We start from the raw sequence: 22,156 nt of genomic DNA on the forward strand, positions 1-22,156 counted from the left end.
GATGAAAATATTAATAAACCTCATTGATTGAAGCTCAGACTTTCCGGTGGCAATAATCGAGAAAAGTTATATAAATCACAGATGCCGTGTTGCGACAAGATTTTTTGTTAACTATTATCATAATGCAATGTAAAATCATACAATTTATATACAGTACAATACAGTCAATATACACCGTAGAATAGGGTTGTTAAAAATAACTTGTTAGGTTGCGTAAAATTTGCACCACAAATTTGGCTCAATTTTAACCAGTAGAAGTCGACGCAGAGCTAATTGAAAATTTTGAATTTATTGAAAAAAAGTTCAGATTTTTTAGTGTCAAGGCCATGAAATTGCTACGTCACCTAAAATAACGATGTATGACAATTTTGTCTAATTTCAACCGGTAGAAGTGAAGCTATTGCAGTTGAAGGGTAAACCAAGAATTACGAATGAAACACTCAAATAACTTTGCTTCTACTAGTTGGAATGGCGTCGAATTTGTTTCGTTAGCGTTTCTGTAGAAACCCCAATAATTTCATGAGGTTTAATCAGTGAATCGCCGGAATCCGGAAAAAAGTTATTTTGGAACAATCCTACCTTACACGCATCCTTGACAGAACATGACAAGGTAAAAATAACGTCAAGCACATTTCAGCACGATAAGGCACGCCTAGAATAGTTTTTGGATACAATCACGCACGGCTTTTTACTCACTTGCGGATTTTAACTATGCTGCGATGAGAAGCAGCATGATTACGCAAGCTATGGGCTAATCTGAAAGCCTCACCACATATACCACATCTAAATTTCTTCTCTCCAGTGTGAATTGAGCGATGTGCATTTAGGTTCCAAGAAAACTTGAAGCGAAATCCACAAATTTCACAGGGGAAGTTGCGCTCTCCTGCGTGCCGGCGGGTCATATGTTTCTTCATACAAGTGTTAGTGACAAATGCTTTGCCGCAAATGCTGCATTTGTGCAGTTTCTCTCCAGTATGAAAATAAAGGTGCCTAGGTAAATTTTCAGGGCGACTGAAAGTTAATCCACAAATCTCACACACAACTTTGTTCTCTTCAGTATGACGACGCAAATGGCGATGCAAACTACCCTTTCCGGAAAATCGCATTACGCACAGGTCACATTTGAATTCTTTAACTTCAGTGTGGATTTTTCTGTGATTTACCATGCTATTCTTTGCTGTGAAAGATTTTTGGCAGATATCACACTCATATTTTTTTCACCTTAGTGGACGACTTCGTGCCTCCATAATGTAGACAAGGTAGAGAATGTTTTGAAGCATAAGTCACATTCGTACATTTTCCGAGTCATGTGACTATTCATGTGATATTGCAATGACAGTTTTGATTTTAAAGTCACCCCACAGATTTCACATTCAAATTTCTCTCTCTTGTCATTGTGAATCGCCATATGAGATTTTAAGCCGTCATTGCGAGAACAAGCTTTGCCACAAATCTTGCACACAAAATCTTTCGCTCCGGAATGTAGAGGCATGTGTCTTTTTACTGATTGGTTCGATGTAAAGGACATATCACAAACAGAACAATCGAATCTTGATGAAGCATTTTGAACTGCCATATGTCGATTGACGCCCGAGCGTGTCCTGTATGACTTGACACAGACATCACTACGTTGATTCATCTCTGTTGAATGAGTGTCCATGTGCGATCGTAATTTTTTCCGGTTAGAAAAGCTTTTATTGCAAACTTCACACAAGTGAAATTTTTCTCCAGGTTCCTCGGTGATCTCTCAAGTCACACAAACTTTCTTGATGTGTAAATAGCACAGTAACAGACTTTTCTGTATAAAATTCGGGCGAATGATCAAAGGCTGAAATTAAAAGGCAAAATGAACACAGCAAATCAAACAAATCAGACAAATCATTGGTAAAATGGATTCAGATTGGTGAAGGTATAAAAAAAACTACTAACCAATGCGGCTTTCCGACTGATGTAAGGTCGCTATGTCAGAAAACGGTCATCAAATATTGGAATACGATTCATAAATGGGGAAGCGAGTGGCGCAGTTGGTTAAGCGCCAGCGTCACGACACCAATGGCTGTGGTTCGAATCCCGGTTCGAACCAACTTCTATGTGTCGGAGGTTTATCTGGGCTCCTCGTCGCTAACCTCACTGCAATAGCAGTGTCGCAAAAGCCCAGTATGATGGTGAGCCGCGCCAGTACAAAGTCGGCAGTATAGGATGCATGAAGGAAAGAGAGACTGAAGCTGGAAGCGCGCGGGTGTGAAAGTCGTCCGGAATGAATACGAAAAGCAAAGAACCTGAACATTACTAATATCATTGTCGTGGTGTACATGACCTTAATAGGCGATAAACACCCCTGTTGTATGTGTGAAATAAACCAAACCAAACGATTCATAAATGATAATTGCAAAAGGCTTCAGTCGCCATGAAGCAGCCCCCATCAACGCACACCTTACATAAGAACATTCAGTCCTGTCCAGAGTTGGATCAATTGTAATTTGTAATTGAGCTAAATGTAATTAATTAGATTTTTTTCATGTAATTGTAATTGTAATTGAAGCATTTCTATTTTGTGTAATTGTAATTGTAATTTGATCAAAATTTGGCTCAATTACAATCTCAATTACATTTTCATGGAAACCTGACAATCGCAGCATAAATAATATTTTCTTCAATCATTTATTCGTCGCACCAGTGAAAATCCGGTACAAACCAGCATGACAACGAGGGGCTTTAAGGCCTTAGTAAACAGTCACCACATGTGTGTGTGTGTGTGTGTGTGTGTGTATTTGAACAATTTTTGGTGCTTATCGCCGATTAGGTCATGTGCGCCCGATCATGAATATTGTCCTTTGCTTGGTCTTTTTGCGTGTGTTACGATTTGTGCGGACGACTTCCAGTCACACTCTCATGCACGTCTTTCACTCTCTCTCGCACGCGTCCTCGTCAGGGAGTCTGTTGCAGCCGATTTCCGTAAGCTCGACTTTACTTGCTCCATCTGGGATTTTAGTACGATACTGCATATATGCAGTGAGGTCAGCGATGAGAAGCACAGATAAGCCTCCGACACATAGAAGTAGGTCCGAACCGGGGTTCGAATGGCGGTGGTTCGAACCCCGGATCGGAGCTACTTCTATGTGTCGGAGGTTTATCTGGGCTCCTCATCGCAGACCTCACTGCATATATGCAATGTCGTAGGAAAAGCCCAGATGAAGCAAGTAAAGTCGAGCTTACGGAAATCGACTGCAACATTAGCCTATATTTACATCGGTGTTCTATGCGTGCTGCGTTTTAACTAGATAATTCAATCACGCTAAACTGTTTCCCATACTTCCGTAGCAACAGAAAACTTTGTGAAGTACAATATCGGCTAAACCAGTGGTTCTCAAACTGTGGGCGTGCCCCCTTCCCCTTGGGCGCCGTGAAAGCATCTGAACGGGGTGCGACGCTCCAGTGAACTGAAATCTCTTCCGCGCTCGGACCGATTCACCTCCGATTTATGGTTATTGCTCGGTGTATAGTCTGAATTTCGTATTGGAGAATTCTCTCATTAATAGCCATAACCTTCCATACCATCAAATTATATGTAAGGATTGCTAACTTTATGGTTTCATTGTGTGCTATGACGATAAGGGAGGCACGAAATATTCACTGTCATAAAGGGGGGCGTGTCTACAAAAGTTAGAGAACCAGTGGGTCAAACTAAATCTTAATATTTCAAAAATGGATGAACAGCAAATAAACTCTTCTGAAACTTGTGCTGAACCATTTCCTACACCACGGTCAAAGTTTTTTTTTTGATCTCCGACCAGTACAGATGCCTTTTGCATCAATAGCAAAAAAATTCAAGTTTCCAACCAAGACTTCATCAAACTTGATCACGCATTTGTAGAGATGTTATCCCAATCTTACCTCCAATCTTGGCCAAATTTACTTTGGCCAGAAACTTTTCGCACCCTAATGTTCATCAAATGCAATCTATCAGTTTCCCAGCAAGTGAAAATGTAAATGCGAACCAAAATATTGTAATTCTTAGTTATCAGGAGGTTCTTTCCTTTTGCATTTATTTTAATTTTACGCAGCTTATCGTTATCATCCTTATCGCTGACGCCTTACCGCGATTACATTTCATCATCCTGACTCAGCTCTACATTTCATTTACTATCCTTTAGCCTATTCCCTGTTAGTCGCTCATGCCTTGGTTCTTAACAGCCGCTTGAAACATTTTTCTGTGCTCGTAGGTTTCAGTACTCGTGATTAGGAATAGTTCGAATATACGTTCGAGTTTTTTTTAATTAAAGGGGATTCTACATATCAGGAATGAAACACGAATAGCTTGGGATTGTTGCTAATTACGACGCTACGGTTGTCAAAGAGCACCTCTTTAGTGAATCAATTACCTGTTTAAAAGTAATTGTAATCGTAATTATAATTGTAATTAATTACACATTTACCAGTAATTGTAATTGTAATTGTAATTTGATATTTTTAGAATTTAGTAATTGTAATTGCAATTGAATTAAAATATTGTAATTGATCCAACTCTGGTCCTGTCCTCCATTTTATTGCCGGGTGGATATTTTTAATATTATATTTAATATCAAAGCCACTCTTGATCTCTAACCATTTGTGAGGCCGTGAAGGGTGTAATCCAAACGTGCCAGCAACCATCTTCAATTGTTATCAGCATTAATCTTTTGATATGCGTGAAAGCAGGCAATTTTGCACGTATAGATCGAATCGGCTGTTAAGATTAGGGTAGGCTATTCCAAAAGCTGGCGGCTCCGTATTGGGTGAATGTGCTCTGCAGCACCGTTGCTCTGCAGCACCGGTTTTATATTCTCGCTGCTTGATGGCACAGAATGGATACTGCACGTTATGTGACTTTCGTTTGATATGAAAGCCCAAACTAAAGTGTTTAACATGGTTAATTTGGGCATACAATCAGGAATTCATGGCGAGGCTAAAACTGCCAAAAATAAAATCTGGAAAACGCATAAGCGAAAAAAAATCATGCCTGTCAATGAGTCATATACCAATGTTTATTAACTCTGACGTCACAAATGAAAATTTATGACACCAGGGCAGCACGAGATCAAAGGTCCCCATGGGATTCATCATGAACTCCATATTCTATGTGTTAGAACTGATGTGATGTGACCAAACACCAATAGATTGCAGTACATCAGAACGCGATCCCCAGCATAAAGACAAATGACCTCCATCCGAATTTTCATCCACACCATCTTCGCCTTCCGCACTGCAATTTTTTTCATTCGCACATGTGCCTACTATCCCACAGATTGAAAAGCACTGATAGTATAGTATTATGTATAGGTTTGATAATAAAGCATTCCATGAAAAAATAGTTACAGATTCGGAGGTTAACATTTTGGAATCAGTTGACTGGTCCGACCCATAAGCAATCATTTTCGCTGGCCTTTTCTGCTTTGCCTGGGCTAGTATTGGTGTTGGGGTTGGTAGCTTGGAATAGGAAGAAATGTTTTATGCGCTAACGCTTTGTCGCAAATTATTTTACGCCCTGTCGTTGACGCAATGTCAACTACCTGAACTAACTCAGTACTCTCCGACTGTTCAAATTTCCCGAACCCGACCCCATACGTTGTATCGCAATCTTGTGGTGAATTGATCTGATAAAATTGTTAATAACAAAACCGAACTGGTATGCAGCGCATGAAGGAAAGGAACTGCACAGTGCACTCCATTCACTAATTGAAGAAGGCCGACCGCTTTTTACGGAAAACCCACGATCGCAATATATAGATCTTTCCACGTGCTCGTCACTGCTCACATGTTTTACTACTGGGAGTCCAGTGACATGCGGTGAGGTTCATGGCTGGCGAGGCACGGACCCCCCCTCCACACACACACACCCACGCGCACAAACACGCACGCACGTACGGTACCTGATAATGAGACCCAAAATGTGAATAACAACAGCAACGGGTATAGAAGAGCATTTTCTTTGCACACTGATAGGCGTTGCAATTCCACATTCTACAACACATGTAGGACTGGGCGCTATTGTGCTAAATGGACAAGTTTAGACGGATAATAATTACTATCTCTTCAAGTACCGGGATAAATTATCCGAAGCACATAAAAATAACATTCTCATTTACAAATATTTTTTCAGTAAAAAACACTAGATTTGCCGAATTTCGAAGGAAATACACTAGGACACTAGGTCAAGTCAAAATACACTGGATCTACTGTAAACAAACACTCGGAGTGGCACTACTGACCACAAACAACGGCAACGCAGGCTATGTAAGTATAGCTATTACATACTACAATTAAGGGTTATAGGTATTGTAGTTTAACACAGCATAAAGACCACAAACAACGACAATGCAGCCTATGCAAGTAGCTGTCACATACCACAATTTAACGTAGCTATGGATGGAAAATACATAACAGCTACATAAGTAAGGGAATGTATTTGCTCCGCATTACGTATTCGCCGTCGCTACTGTGTATTCAGAAATCAATAGCGCGTTTCACTGTGCTGCGATTGTCCAATTGTTAGCGAATAGTGCATGAGGCAGATTCGTTTGTGCCTCACCTGACCATTGTTTCTCTGCGATGACATTGTCTGTGATAAAGCCGAATGTCACCTTCCTTGGCGAATTTGGGGAGGTTCTGGTGCTCTGACACTGTTAATATTTGGATTTTCGGAATCAGTGTGACGATAGCACTTGATTGATACCAGTTATTATGAATTCCGAGCTATTTATGATGAATTGCATTGTCGCAGGTGAGGCACGACCCGCCCGTGCCTCACCTGTGACTCACCTCTCATTGCGCGCTGTATTGTTGTATAATAATTATGCAAATTGATGGTGTTGGGTGAAAAATGTTCAAATTTCGTTATTTATGAACATCGATGTAAAATATCAATATCATCGACTCACGGAGGGTTTTCACAATTTTCACTCACTCACCCCGACGACAGGTGAGGCACTATGCCTCACCTGCCTCATTGGACCGCACGTCACTGTGGGAATCGCTATTCGTCCGATACCGTACGAATGATTTCTCAAATTATTCGCCCAGCGCTGTGTGCCGTAAGCCCGTAACTATGCGCTGGGACAGGTTGTCCGACACATGAGCAATGAACATGCGACACAATGAAAAACGACATATTAGCATGCGTCACTTTAGCGTGCGGCTTTACAGCCCCATAACTGACCCTAACCGCACCGCATTCTTGATATTAACACTTACATATATCTTAACCCCAGACCTAACCCTCACTTGTTCCTCATTCTAAACCAGTGGTTCCCAACCTTTTTCGACTCATCGCCCCCTTTTCAAACTCCACAGCGATCATCACCCCCCAAATATTGGGGACCGAAAAATGGGCATACAGACTGAAATCACCGGCGAGTTCGCTAGGAAGAAAGGTTAACTTTTCGGCTCAACCTCGAAATTACACTTTTACAGCTAAATTTTGGTGAGTTGACTCACAAAAAAGGTGATTTCTCCGACCTGATTCCAAGAGGACCGTAACAGCACTTCGTCAACCCCCCCCCAATACGTTGGTCTTGTCCCCCCCACCCCCCCCCACCCCCCATAGGGCGATAAAGCAAATCTCTACACCCCTCAGACCAAACTCCCCCGATACCTCTTTACCGCTACATCCCAGCCAAAATTGAGGGCCTCTTTAGGTAATTCACGCCAAGGGCGGAAAATTTCCATCATTCATGATTGAATTGGTCAATATAATCGGGAATTGCATATATATTGCTGTCAATTTGTTTATCCTCTCTCTGCTCATGTAATCGGATTTACCGGTAAAGCTGAGCGAGGTGTCTTGGAAAATTCAGGGCCCATAAATAATAATTGAACATATTCGGACGGACCCGTGGGTATAATGACTTCGTTACGTAATGGCATTTCGTGGCCTGTCTGCTATGTCAAAATAAGATATTCAAATCGCCCATACGTACTAAACTAAAACACGCACACGATTTCAAATTGGTACTTCTGCACTGGCAATTAATTTTTCTCTGCGAGATGGCATTTGTTTTGTGGGGTTCTGATTACCAGGACAGGAACATTTGGCGCCAGCCATTTAGGAGCCTTTGGACAATTAAATATATATGTATATCGTATATATATCCTAGACGGTCAGCATAAAGGTAGTCCTTTTCCGCCAAGGTTTTCTCGTTCTGGCACACTTCTAGGAGTCGCATGTTACATGGCCTGAAACTTCATATGTCTTCGTGCGTCATAGTGTGACAATTGCTCACGCCGAGATGCCCATTTCTATAACTCATGCGTATTATTTCTTGGGGGAAGGGTATCCAATAAGTAAGAAATATGACACCACGAAATGGCATGTAGCGAAAAATTTGAGTCCCAATTAGGGGTTTGAGTGCGGCAATTACTGTCATGGACGCGAATATAGCCATTTTAACGCGCCATCGCCCCCCTATCGCCCCCTTCGTCCGTTTTCGCCCCCCTATCGCCCCCTTCACTATTTTCGCCCCCCTGGACCGACAAATCGCCCCCTGGGGGGCGATATCGCCCACGTTGGGAACCACTGTTCTAAACCTTACCTGGCCCTAAACCCATATTTTACCCATATTTTCAAGTGTCGCATGCTCAATTGTCGTATGCTGAAGTGTCACATGGTCACGTGTCCACGTTCACACCAACCAAGCCGTCGCTATTTTTATCGACATCCGAGGTCCGTTGCCTACACCCAAGATACCCGTAAACCATTTAAATTCACACGCTCTGATGTATAGGCCAACTCGTTCCAACTGATATTGCCACAAGTTCCGATTCGAAAGCCAAAACCATAATACTGTTCAACTGTTGTTCTACTCTCTACTGTGTTCCATGCAGTTAGACTTCGACTATATAGCATTCTGCAGAATATATTATACCCACTCCCACTGCGAAAGCGCGAAGTTTGTTATATTCACAACATTGGCGCTTATTGCCTGCGGGTATACAGAGAAGTACCACGGATGAGCGAAGTTGGAATTTCTATGTCCTAATCCAATCCAAATCCAAAGCTTCAAATCCTAATCAAAATCCTAATCCGATTCAAACTTGGAATTCAACTTGGAAAGGTATAACCTACATCTTATGCCTATACAATTCCGTAAAAAGAAATAAAACACTCATGAGTGCCTAAGTACATGAAGTAATAACTTTTCAAACTTTGCAAAATCGTGGTAGGACGAGAAACATTGTCGCCATTCACAACAAAGCATCAATCTCTACGTAGATCGGTAAATCCAATACTAATCCATTCCAAATCCGTCAAAATTTCACAAATTCGGTTTTCATAAATCCTAACCCATGATCATCTCTGGCGAGTACCGGTAAGAGACAATGGCGAATCCGATCCCGAAGATGGACTGGGGATATGGCCCCCTCTCCGAGGTTCTGGACACGTTCCAGGATAACATAAATGTACACCTCGAGCTGAATGCCACTGCAAATAACGACAAGTAAGCCGCGACGATAATGATGGGATTAGGACATGAAGAGTAGGCCTACGACAATCGGGACTGTCCGCCGATGACCGGAAAGTGCCGAACGAATATGGGAACTACTCAAACTGGAGATCGATACAAGTGACACAGTGAGCCACTGAGTTCACATATTAGAATTTGCGAAGCTATGTCAGTTGAAGGATGAGTCACTGACCGACTTTATCCACAGAATCAGAAAAAAAAGCTAAAAAATGTGATATTGAAGACAATGATGTAGACAAAAGATTGGTGGAAGGAATCGTGGTATCCACACCAATCGAGAAACTAAGAGTAATGATCTTGAAAAATCTGAAAGGCTTGACGACTAAGGAAGCCCTACAGTTAGGTTTAGAACTGGAAGCGTTACACACATACAACAGTAGCCATGATGCTCCCGCAGGAGCAACTTCAAGTATAGCCATAATCCGCAAAGGAGACAGGGGAAGGATCTGCAACAAATGCGGACCACCACGCGGCTCGAAATGGCCATTGCATACCAGGGATTTCGAGCCGGAGCCGGAACAAGGATCCAGAGCCCCGGAGCGTGCATATTATGCGAAGCCGGAGCTGGAGACGGTTGTTTGAAAAGTAACTCCGGCTCCGATGTATTTCATAACATGCTATGATACTACTATTAGATGAATTCACATAATTTTACGGTAATCATTCACAAAATTAGGAATTGTTGCCTCGTTAACACCTCCTTTTCTAGCTAACCATGTTCAATTGGTCATACATAGGCACCACACCTGGGTAGGTTAGATATCTCGCGGTTACTCCGTGAATACTGCATTGCGGCTATTCGTCATTCCCGCAATTTCGCCATTAGCTGAACACCGTTGATCAATTGTGCGGTTCGAAAATAATGATCACTGTGCATTTCACTCAACGGGACTGGTGTTTATGTGATTAACTAATTAGTAATCAGCCGAATATATGTAAGCGACGCCAGAAAATAAAAACATGACTTTTCTGCGCATATCGATTTGGAAGGCCCCAATCCGCACACCGAGAAACAATGCCTCCTTCGTGAATTAGACGAGCAAATGTACGTACTTTGGTGATAGTTTTGTGATAGCCCGAAATTAAACAGCGTGTTATTGGGTATGTCTACGAATTGAAATTCATTCCAGTGCATGATCGTTTACTCCAATAAATAAATATCTGCGAACGTAAATATGGAAATGCATCAAAGCAGCGCAGAACGCGATTATAACCCGCATACAATTGTCGCGATTCAAGCTAGTCAATGCGATATCCGAGTCATTGGTTGGATATAAGATGGCAATCACTTATTCGGTGCGTATTCAGGCTTCAATATGAATATGCTATCCAATTGTATTTGAAGTTCTGTACGTCCCAGAAGCTCTTCAATCCAAAACACCGCAAGATTTCGATAGTGAAAGTCGAAATGACGAGGAATAGTCGAAAAATAAATATATTCTCTTGGTTCACGGAATGTAAAATGATCACAAAAATCAAAATCGGCGGTTCAATCAATAATTCTATCCGCTAAAGACACACGCAATGTTCAGTGCGATACACAAGATCTAATGCCATCTAATGAACAGATAGGAGGATGTCGAAACGACATGACGTCATTTCAGACACCCACCATGGCACAGTGCGGTAGTTACCAACGGCAGGGTCGCGACGCAAGTGCTTTGATGCGTATTGTGTGTGAGAAAAAAAAATTAATGAAAGAATGAAAATATCACCAAACTTCAAAATTTATACATTGTTTCATGTCGATATTGGGCGGGATTATAATGCATGCGGTTTGTTGTTTGTTGTTTTTGTGGTATTCATGGTGTTTGTCGACTACTATGGTCATGGTCATTTACACCAGGACGATATTCTTCATTTTTTCCGTAATTGCCGAATTACAGCATGGCCCACTTCTAGGCTTTATGTAAGACACGTCTCACGCGGACGAGGTGACGAGGAGGAGCCTAGATAAACCTCCAACACTTAGGTATAGGAATTCTGAAGTCGACCTCTGTCGGACTCGAATCCGCACCCATTGGTGTTGCAGGTTGCAGCCGCGGATTACACCACTGCGCTATCTCGCCACATAAGGCATGCGGCGAATCAGAATCTCCGTCATCTGTAATTCGATCTCTCGAATGCGATTACAGCATATATACTGCCGCTACTGGTCTTTCAAAACATTTTGGCGCGAATAGTAATTCTAAACAAGAAAGAGGCCTATTAAATTGAGCAATTTGTCCAAAAAGCTTGTACACTATATTACGGTGAATTTCTGTGGTTTTATGATATGATTCCATGAACACGGTGATTGGTTCCCGTTATTGTCTTGTAGTTTTTGTCGCTTCTTTTTACTTGATATGTCAAAGATGTCTTTGTAACCTGGTCATTGAATGTCACACTGTTCGCTGACGATACCAACTTCCTCTCTCACGCATTTGCTATCGCAAGCTTGAATGCTTTCGGCCATGATCGAATTCCGAAAGAGCATCATTAAACGGACATCCCATAATAGTCTTTGTGCTAACGCCGCGGAATTCCAATTAGTGGTCGTGAAACACGGAAGAACCTAGCCGTTGGTATTATTAATAAGCATATGGTCAAGATTGTAAAATGCGATACACCATACACAAAACATTAGCTCCCTTGTGAGGTAGTCAAAGCAGTGATTGATGCTGTTGATGTACATATAGAGGTAATGCTAAGCATTTCTACTCAATAATACATATCGAAAGCGGCAGACTTGTTATTGTCACAGAGCCGCATATATACGTCATTTGTATACTTCTATGCACTGCAACTAATGATGGCTAGACGGAGTGTGCAACACGAAGCAATTTAGCAAGCCCCTGATTTAGATAATGTCGTCATCACAGGCACGTCTAAACTTCATGGTCACTTACCAGGATGGGTTAACCTACGTATATATAAATGCGCATGTATATGAATTAGCAAGCTTAGACTTCAAGCGGGTGGATTGAATAGACGGACGTAGAAATTTATATATGCTGCTTTATGATAACACTTTTTAACTATTATGATCCATAATATTGAGTTACAATACAGTATTTAAAAATCTGCAGTTTTATACAGAACTAGTATCCTCGACAGAACATGGCAAGGATTCCAATGCAATGTTTGAAATAAATATGCTACTATAACCCGATGTCGTGAAGGTAGACATGGGTGCCGATAGTTGTAGTAAATAGTAATTATTTGTTCAAAACACCGTTGATATTTGTTGCAACACGAAAAGCATGCTTTTATTTTTCATTTTAACTTCTTGAGGAGATGCTTGAAACATGCAATCTGTCGCGACTAAGGAGCTGCAGGGATTCGAGTATCATTTGTTATAATCAGAGGTGGTTAGCAACGAAGTACTTCAACTTTTTTTAATAATTCACTTTACTACTCACTTCCGCTACTTGGACAATTACTTAAGTAGATCTAATTACCCGCTAATTCTACTTCGTAATATTTTGTGATCTACTTACTTACTTACTCGCTATTTTCAGTTTGCCAAGTAGAAGTAGTTTAATCGTCCAACCAGATAGATAGCCTGGGGAATTTCGGGACTATTTTCACGGACTACCAACATGTAATTTTCATAAAAGTTGACTAAAGCCCGGAAGTTTGGTCGCGCTTCGCGCACAATAATCTAATATGATTTCACGAACGCGTTGAGTAAAGTCAAGAATTTTCGTCGCACTTTGCGCACAGTCCATATGGAGTGACCAATATGATAACACGAAAGTATTGGTGAATATAATTGAGGTAGCGGCTTGCGTGGTTTCGTTCACGCCGCATTGTCGCCCATATGAAATATTTCATCACATTAAATATGACCCATCATAGCGTTTGAAACTACCATTTCGCATATATAGCATTTACCTATCATATCGTAATCTAGCAGCCCATGGCGTGTCCTAATCTGTAAAAGTTGACTCTGACTTTTTCTTAGCTTTACACCTGTTTTAGCAGATCACTATTGAAACTTTCTGGACAAAGACATGAAATCTATTTTCCGCTTTTTAGAAGTAGTATTTATATTTCACTTTCTTTTCCAAGCTTCATACTCTGAGCTCCAATTAGTTTCAGTTCTTCTGTCTGGAGAACATACATGTTGAAGCATGAAAGCAAGTGCAGTAATGCCTCTATTTCCCTAAAGCAACACTATACGGCATCTTTACGATCAGTCATACTTTTTATTACCGTTGACTAGTCGCGCAAAGCGTTAACACCGTATCCGACACCACTTTCCGTGTTGCTCTTCGACCAAACTACGGGCCTTATGATATGAAGGAGGGCACCATACCATGATATTTTATAAATCGGGCTGTTCGAGTAAACATGGGATTAGTGTCACATTCCCATATCAATGCTATCATTTTCATCCCATGATGCGCCAGACTGCTTATGCTGTAGAAAATTTATACCTCCTGGGATGCATCAGTATGAATCAAGCTCTGCATCTTCCGCATAGCTCAATTTGCAGCTTTTGACAGTCTATGCGAACGAATACCGATCGTTTTCACAACTACTTTCTTACTTGAGTAGATTTAAAGTCAGTCAATTCTACTTCTACTTCAAGTATTTTTAGACTGCTTTTAAAAAAACTACTTCTACTCGTACTTGAGTGGATTTTCGTGTCTCTACTTGTACTTGAGTAGCAGACTACTTTGACAACCAGATAGTTATGATTCAATGTCAGTAGTGAGAGTAGATTTTACCCGCCAAGAAGATTTGTTCCATTCACACCAAGATATGTTATCTGTCAAAATGAAGCTAGCAGAATATATGACTTATATAGCACGACTCGAAAGGGGAGACTATGTAGGTCGTGTCATGCGCAATATACCTGGAATACAAGCAATACACAAAGCGAGTCAAGTCGAGTTGAGTCATTTTTCATAATCGCGGAAATGACTGACTCAAGCGGAGTGCCCGAAAAATTACGACTCGAGTCGATTCTTAACTCGATTCCTCACAACCCTGCCCACATGCCCTGTCTACGCCATTGTGGGCACCTGGAAGTCTTTTAGGCCTGATTGCTCACCAGTATCTATCTATGGGCGCTCTACCGTGGACGAACGTAGTCAGGGGCCCAGATTTGAAATCTCCATTCTTTCAATGCCTCACCGAGACCGCCCGATTTGAAAGCAAGTCGGGAAATCACTAGACTGTAGTACCCCCTGGTTTTAAACATTTCTGACCTCGCGACACCCTCTGAAAGGGGAATTTTGATAGTTACACCCCGAACGCACGATTTGGGAAGCAAAAACGGTCCTCAGTCTTCGCTATGTCACACTCTTCAGTCCCACTCTCCGCAACTTTGTACTATTGCGACATACTACTGGAAAGTCACGTCGGAATTAGCAGCTTCATAATTGTCACAAACACGCAGTCGCATGTACATGACACAGTGAAGCTAATAACGGAGAAGCAGTGCGTGCTTCACAAAATTTATTATTGGATTATTCAGATAATGTAATCATCACAGACATATCTAAACATGATAGTCACTTACGAGGATGGCTCAACCACTCAATCTATTGATAAATATGCAACACAGAACACACCCTATAATTGTTATTAATATAAAAATGCGCATTTGTAATATACACGAATTAGCCAGCTGAGACTTTCCGGTGGCATCAATCAACAAACTTATAAAATTTACATGGGCTGTGTTGTGACATCATTATTTAACTATTTATCATCATTTGAAGAATTTCTTGGAGGTACAGAAGCAATATACAATTGAATACTATGTTCATATTGCAATAAACCCGAATATTCACGGCTGACAATCGTCAGATATAATCGTCAGCACCTATAGTGGAGAATTGGGAAGAACATTGTATATCAACAATCGTATGAGAAAATATGACGTAACCGACGTGAAATTTCGAATAATCGTGGTGGAGAGAGTGCTTAAGCTCAATGTACTATTTCGAAATGTCATGGCGATGACATCATATGTGGACATGGTTGTTGTAATACAACATCCTCTCTGATTCTCTACTAGTTGGTGACGATTACCCCAGACGAGTCACAGCTGAAAATATTCGGGTTTATTTCAATATGAATATGCTATTCAATTGCATCTTGTCATCATGCAATATAAGATCATGCAGCTTTCTACAGTCCAATATACACCGTACAAGCATCCTTGTCATAACATGGCAAGTTATAGAACAATATCAAAGCAAAATTTGCTTCCATATAAATGTAATAATTGTCTAATGGTTATTGGTTATCCATGTATTTGGATCAGTTGGGTAATTGACAACCTTGTACCTTATATGTTAAGATGGCGACAAACATGATACGAATAGCCTACTTACTGCAACTATAGCCTATACATGAAGGCTATATGTTTCAACAGATTTAGTTACACTCACTTGCGGCTCTTCTCTATGCCGTGATGAGTAGCAACATGAAGACGCATGCTATGGGCAAGTCTGAAAGCCTCGCCACACGTATCACATTTATATTTTCTTTCTCCTGTATGAATTGAGCGATGAGCATTAAGGTTCGAACTGAGTTTAAAGCGAAATCCACAAATTTCACAGGGGAAGTTGCGCTCTCCCGTATGAAGGGTCATATGTGCGTTCATATAGGTGTTGCTGCTAAATGATCTGCCGCAAATGCGACATTTGTGCAGTTTCACTCCAGTATGCAAAAGTAGGTGCTTGGGTAAATGTTCAGGGCGACTTAAAGTTATGCCGCAAATCTCACACACAACACTGTTCTCTTCAATATGACGACCGGAATGCCGATCCAAACCACCCTTTTGTGAAAATCGCATTCCACATAGGTCACATTTGAATTCTTTCACTCCAGTGTGGATTTTTCTGTGTTTCACCATGCTAGTTTTCGCTGTGAACAATTTTTGGCAGATATCACACTCATATTTTTTTTCGCCAGTGTGGATGACTCCGTGTGTTTTATAAGTAGATAACCTCGCAAATTGTTTGAAGCATATGTCACATTCGTACATTTTCCGTGCCATGTGATTATCCATGTGAGATTGCAATGACTGTTTTGCTTTCAAAACCATCCCACAAATTTCACATTCAAATTTCTTTCTCTTTTTATTGTGGATCGCCATATGAGATTTCAAGCTGTCACTGCGAGAACAAGCCTTGCCGCAAATATTGCACACAAAATCTTTCTGTTTCGAATGTCGAAGCATGTGTCTGCTGACTGAGTTTTTCGATGCGAAGGACATTCCACAAACATAGCATTCGAATCTTGATGATGCGTTATGAACTGTCATATGTCGATTAAGCCCTTCACGTTTCTTGTATGACTTGGCACAGACATCGCCGCGGTGTTTTCTCTCTGCCATATGAGTGTGCGTGCATGTGGACCGTGCAATCGCTGTGTATTCCTGTTAGTGAAGTTTTGCACCAGGTTCCCCAACCTTCTCTCTGCGGTGGCAAGATCTTTCTTGATATGGAACTAGCACAGCAACATTTTTTTCTGTGTAATATTGGAGGGAATGATCAAAAGCTGAAACTGAAGTACAAAAGAAAAAACGCACCAGATCAAACAAAGTCTTATTAAAACAAATCATCGGTAGATTTGAATCATATTGGTGGAGTAATAAAGATCTACTAACTAGGGGGGCGTTTCTGAATGATCTAGGACAGCTATGTCAGAAAAAGGCAATCGAATATTGGTATGCAGTCCACGGATTATAATATAGCCTACACAAGAATGACAAAGCAGGTATCGGGGTTCTTCTTCCCCAAAGGAATTATACTACCCCTATATTTTCAATGATTATTCTCAATGACTCGTATACCAATGTCTATTATACATAAATATTTTTAACGTAATGACGGCACGAAATTTAAAATCTTTACATAGAATTCATCATGCGAGCCATATTTATATAAAAAACTGTTGTGATGTTTTAACATCCACGCTAATCAACTGAGGTTCATCAGTAGGCCTACATGTTAGGACCAAACTATCACAAATCAACTTTCCAAACCAACTTTCCAATCAACAACGCTATACACAACAATTCGAAATTCGATTCTTGAGCTCTCGTGACGGTGATCGAGTCGATCGAAACGCGAAACTCTAAAAATTTAAAGGCAAATAAATCTGACCTAAATTATTTTGCCTCTTTTATTCTATGAAACATATTGGGGCCATTGCCCCTTTTGCATCGACAGTCGAATATGTTGCACCACAATACATTAACTCAGTCTGCCGTATACTGACAACAACAAAAATTTCGACAAAGGTTATGTGCAATTACTACTCAGGTCAGTCAGGGTAGGAAACGACACACGACCCGATTCCTGTAGCGCTTCTAGGGTTGTTCGCGCCATCTTTGAGGAGGGTTGGTGCGATCGCATGCAAATAAGGTCAGCCGCTACGTGCAAAATGAGGACACTATGTACACCATAAAAACCATATCCTCAAGGACTCGAAACCTTCAACGCCAAGGACCCTCATTCGAACCCCACACACACTCACCCCAAACCCCAAACACCCAAATGCCAACACTAATGACACTAGACCCTCAACCCAAAGGTCTGCAGCATCATAGGATTCTATCGCCGACCCTAATGATCCAAACTCCAGAGACACTAACCCTCAACCGCAAGGACCCCTATTCTCAGCGCCCTAATAATATTGTGTACGTAACAACAACTGTCCTAATAAAGCATGTGTCGAATAAAATTATTTTGCTCGTACCGGCTGACCATATATTGCACATACTGACCTTATTGCGCACGTCGAAACTGCTCATAATGAAGCATCTTCAGATTTACGGTTTGTCATCTGGATTTGGAATACAGATATCTTAGCAACTTGTTGTGTTGAATCATATTTCGATCTAAGATCTAGCTCAGGGGTGGCCAACCTTTTCGGCCAACGGGCCACGTGAGATTTACGAACCATTGCGCGGGACACTTGAATGTTGATGGCCTTTTTTTAGTCGTCCGACAGGAGCGAACCGGATTAGATAACGGTGAAAACATATAACAATTATATCATGAAAAGTTAGCGTGCAACCAGGCATAACAGCACGAAGCGCGACAAGTTTTTACAGGTAATAAACGAATTCGATCGATAGTAATGTCACTTGCATATATTGCGGGTCACCTCTGTATACCGCTCGGCTCATTTGACAAGGACAGGATTACTCGACTTTTGGGCCAATAAATATCGAAGATGAGTCAATCATTCTGTACAAAGGTTTCATTTGCCGACGATCTTTCTGCGAGCGCACATTCAAAGTCGGATGTTGGACGACACAGTCTCTCATAATTGCGAATATTGTCAGACTATTTTTAATTTTCAGGAAGGGGTAGCAACTTACCAATACTAACAAATAGAAATCGAGTGACTATAAATCGCGCGAAGTGCTAAGAAAAATATCACGTCAAATAAAGTAAATCTGCCACGAAATATTCTACTTTATCATCACATACAAAGATCTACGAAAATTGTGGCTGGTCCCGGGCTACGACAATGCGTCAGAACTGACGATGTAGTGATCAACTTCCCAAATTTCGCGGCCAGGCTAATCAAATTTTTGGTTGGCCTTGCAAGTTCACAATCAATTTTTTATCTGGTAATTTTGTTTTAATAAAACTAATTTCGAGAATTACCTTGCTGGTCAATCATTACCTTCTCGCGGATCACTGAATACCTTCTGGCGGACCACGGGTTGACCGCCCCTGATCTAGATAGATCTATATGATGATATTAAATTTTAATTTTGATACGAAAAAGATAATTTGGATTTTCAAACTACTATAGAGAATACGCAGTTGAAATATATTTTCGGCTGACAATCGTCAGAACAATATATATCTACTATCGTGTCACCAACTATGACATCACTTGGGTGGAATTTCGGTAAGTTTTGCACAGTTTATCACGGGAGCAGCAATGATTCTCTACGACTAAGTCAACGTAGAGAAGGCCGTTCACACTTACAATTGTGTGCCTTGGAGCCGTCTTTATCAACATTCGCTGACCTATAGTCTGTGTCAACAGAAAGAACATTTGTGAGATTTATAATAGTACATCGAGCTCAAGCAATCTGTCGCCTCGGTTATTTGAAATCTCATGTCGGTGACTTCCTATTTGGTGATGCGATTGCTGAGATTTCATATAATGTTCTTCCCAATTCTCTACTAATGCTTACGATTACCTATTCGGGTTTCTTTCAATATAATTATCTAATTTATTTGTACATTGAAGTTCGGTACTCATCAAATATAATAGGAATAACAATTGTTATTATAATCGTCAGATTATATTTCCCTCTGACCAAGACACACACAATGTACAATACGATGGGATATATATACAATACATACCAAATATATTTAAAATTTGATTTTTCATAAGAGAAAAGTTGGGTTTGAAATTTGGATTTGAAGTACAGATTTGTAATCTGCGTGGACTGACCTCATTTCGCACGCAGCGAATGGCCTTATTTTACACGTAGCGACTGACCTTATTTTGCTATCTACTGTCCTTATTGTTTATGCAACCACACCAACCCTGTTGACAATTTTTGCTGGCCGATGATTAGGCTTTGCCTGGATTTAGCTTGTGTTGAGGTTGATATCTGGGATCAGAGAAAAAGGCCTTCCATGACAAGGACGCATATTAATCAACAAAAATCCTGGTAACCGAGGGAACAGAGAAAGTGTTTTATGCGCAGAGATGGGCGGATTCCCAAATTTCGGGATCGGAATCTATCCGGATCCGGCTGGCAATGTGAGATTCGGAGTCCTGCTGTTGAAGGTCCAGCTTGGAATCCGAAAAAATCCTGCCATAACAATGCTAATTAATCATATTGCAGCAAAAAATCCGGCTAAAATCCGACCATCACCGCAAATTCAAAACCCGGATCCAGTCCGGCCAGGTAAAAATTCAGTGAAATCCTGCTCCGGCTCCGGCTCCTGAACCGGACTGTGGCCATCTCTGTTTATGCGTCGCAAAATGTCCTGTTCTCGATACAATCTCATTTATAGCCCTGAACTGACTGAGTACTCTCCGGCCCTTCAAATCCTCCGACCCGACCCTGATGTGTGGCGCATGAAGGCAAGGAGCAGCACACCATTCACAAATCGAGGAAGGCTTACTGCTTTGTACGAAAACCCCGCGATCATATATCCACGTGCTCTTCACGGCTCACATATTTTAATACTACGGGTGCGCTGTCGGTCTTTGTTTACAAATGGTGTACTCTCTCGCTTGCTTTGTCTGCCGAAATTTGATTCGGGACATCCTCATTATAACAAAAGCGCGTCGGATACTGTGGGTGTTAATGTATGATGTTGATCGTCTGACTGACGCCGTCTAACTATAGATAACTTACGTCGGTTAGTTAGCTCATATTAACCGAACCCTCGCTCGGTATTCGACGTTCGTCGGTTGCACCCGAGATACCCGTAAACTATTTGCATTTACACGCTCTGATGTATACTCGTTCAAACTGATATTGCCACAAGTTTCCGATTCGAAAGCCAAACCATATTCTTGTTGGGCTACTCTAACGACTGCGTTTCATGCAGCTAGGCAGCGGTTCTCAACCGGGGGTCCGCGAAGAAATTTCAGGGGGTCCGCGAGACCTCTAAATTTTTAAAATGGTTGATAACGTAATTTTTATTTTTTAATTTAATTTGAGAAAGCATGATGCAGTTTCGCACCACAACTGCTAAAACCTCATGACTCATATCATCATAATAATCGTCTGACATGAACTATCGTAGTGTGGAAATTCATTTTCATTGCCAATTTTCCAATAACCTGCTGATACAAACATATTGCTTTTTAGAGACGTTTTGTTGATGTTTGTGGAAAAAATACAAATATGGAGATAGTAACGTCAATCAGGGTGACTTCCTAATGTCTACGAAACCTTCTCGATTTGAAGTTGTCGGTCTCATCAAATTAGAAAACAGTCGTTTGAATTAAAAATTTCCGAAGTATTTCCCTAATTTGTCCCAATGCAGGGATTGAAACCTCGCCACGAAATCCATTTTATCCTGTAATATACATAACCACTATTTGAGCAGCTTTTGGAGGTACACAACTTCAATATACAATTGAATAGTATATTCATATTGAAATGAACCCGATAATTTTCGGCTGACACTCGTCATAAATCAGACAATGATATACCTGATCTTAAAGCTGGGCTATCAGATTTTGCGCATTCTTATTGCGGATGCCCTATCGACAAGACTGATTTTTTTTTATAAACAAGAAGTTTTCGTAGCTATCAAAGCGTTACGCCCCACCCTGAAGTTCATATCGCCAGTTATATTGGTATGCAGCCTTGTCTTGTTAATGTTCAATTGTTCATGGTCGAAAATGTTTGCTCGTAAATATATATGTAAACTCGAACAGAACAAGTCGTTTAATGACAGTCTTTCTCAGGCTGGAAAACTTGGATCCATTCTTTGGCGCATAAAACTTTTTGATTAGGATTTCACTTTGACGGTAGAAACTCTCTGCGGGCCGATCAAAATGCCGTCACGGGCCGAATCCGGACCGCGGTCCGTACGTTGCCCGTCCCTGCGCTAGATGCTGGACGTGATATGTTCATAAAATATATATTTCTTCAATTTGGTGTCATAAATGTTGCGATCACCTCAAAAGTATCGTCGGCAGCGGTA

General features: G+C 41.0%; 1 protein-coding gene across 2 annotated transcripts; it reads right to left on the bottom strand.

The window, feature by feature from the left end:
* Positions 1-14,931: 14,931 nt before the first annotated feature.
* On the bottom strand, positions 14,932-20,375 carry LOC145459094 (uncharacterized). Of its 2 annotated transcripts, none has more exons than XM_080337691.1 (2): positions 18,235-20,375; positions 14,932-16,973 (listed from the first exon to the last, which is right to left on the bottom strand). In XM_080337691.1, the coding sequence occupies exon 2, from the start codon at positions 16,837-16,839 to the stop codon at positions 15,886-15,888; it is 954 nt and encodes a 317-aa protein (XP_080193817.1). In that variant the 5' UTR covers positions 16,840-16,973; positions 18,235-20,375; the 3' UTR covers positions 14,932-15,885. The 2 variants fall into 2 exon arrangements, with proteins under 2 accessions (XP_080193817.1, XP_080193816.1); XM_080337690.1 differs by having other exon boundaries at positions 14,932-17,009.
* Positions 20,376-22,156: the final 1,781 nt, after the last annotated feature.

This window comes from Botryllus schlosseri, chromosome 16 (genome assembly GCF_051294905.1).
Source record: "Botryllus schlosseri isolate E-star chromosome 16, Bs_hap1, whole genome shotgun sequence".
Lineage (NCBI taxonomy): Eukaryota > Metazoa > Chordata > Ascidiacea > Stolidobranchia > Styelidae > Botryllus > Botryllus schlosseri.

Coding starts and splice junctions, on each gene's coding strand:
- LOC145459094 (XM_080337691.1), bottom strand. CDS start 16,839: ATGGCAGAGAGAAAACACCGCGGCGATGTCTGTGCCAAGTCATACAAG.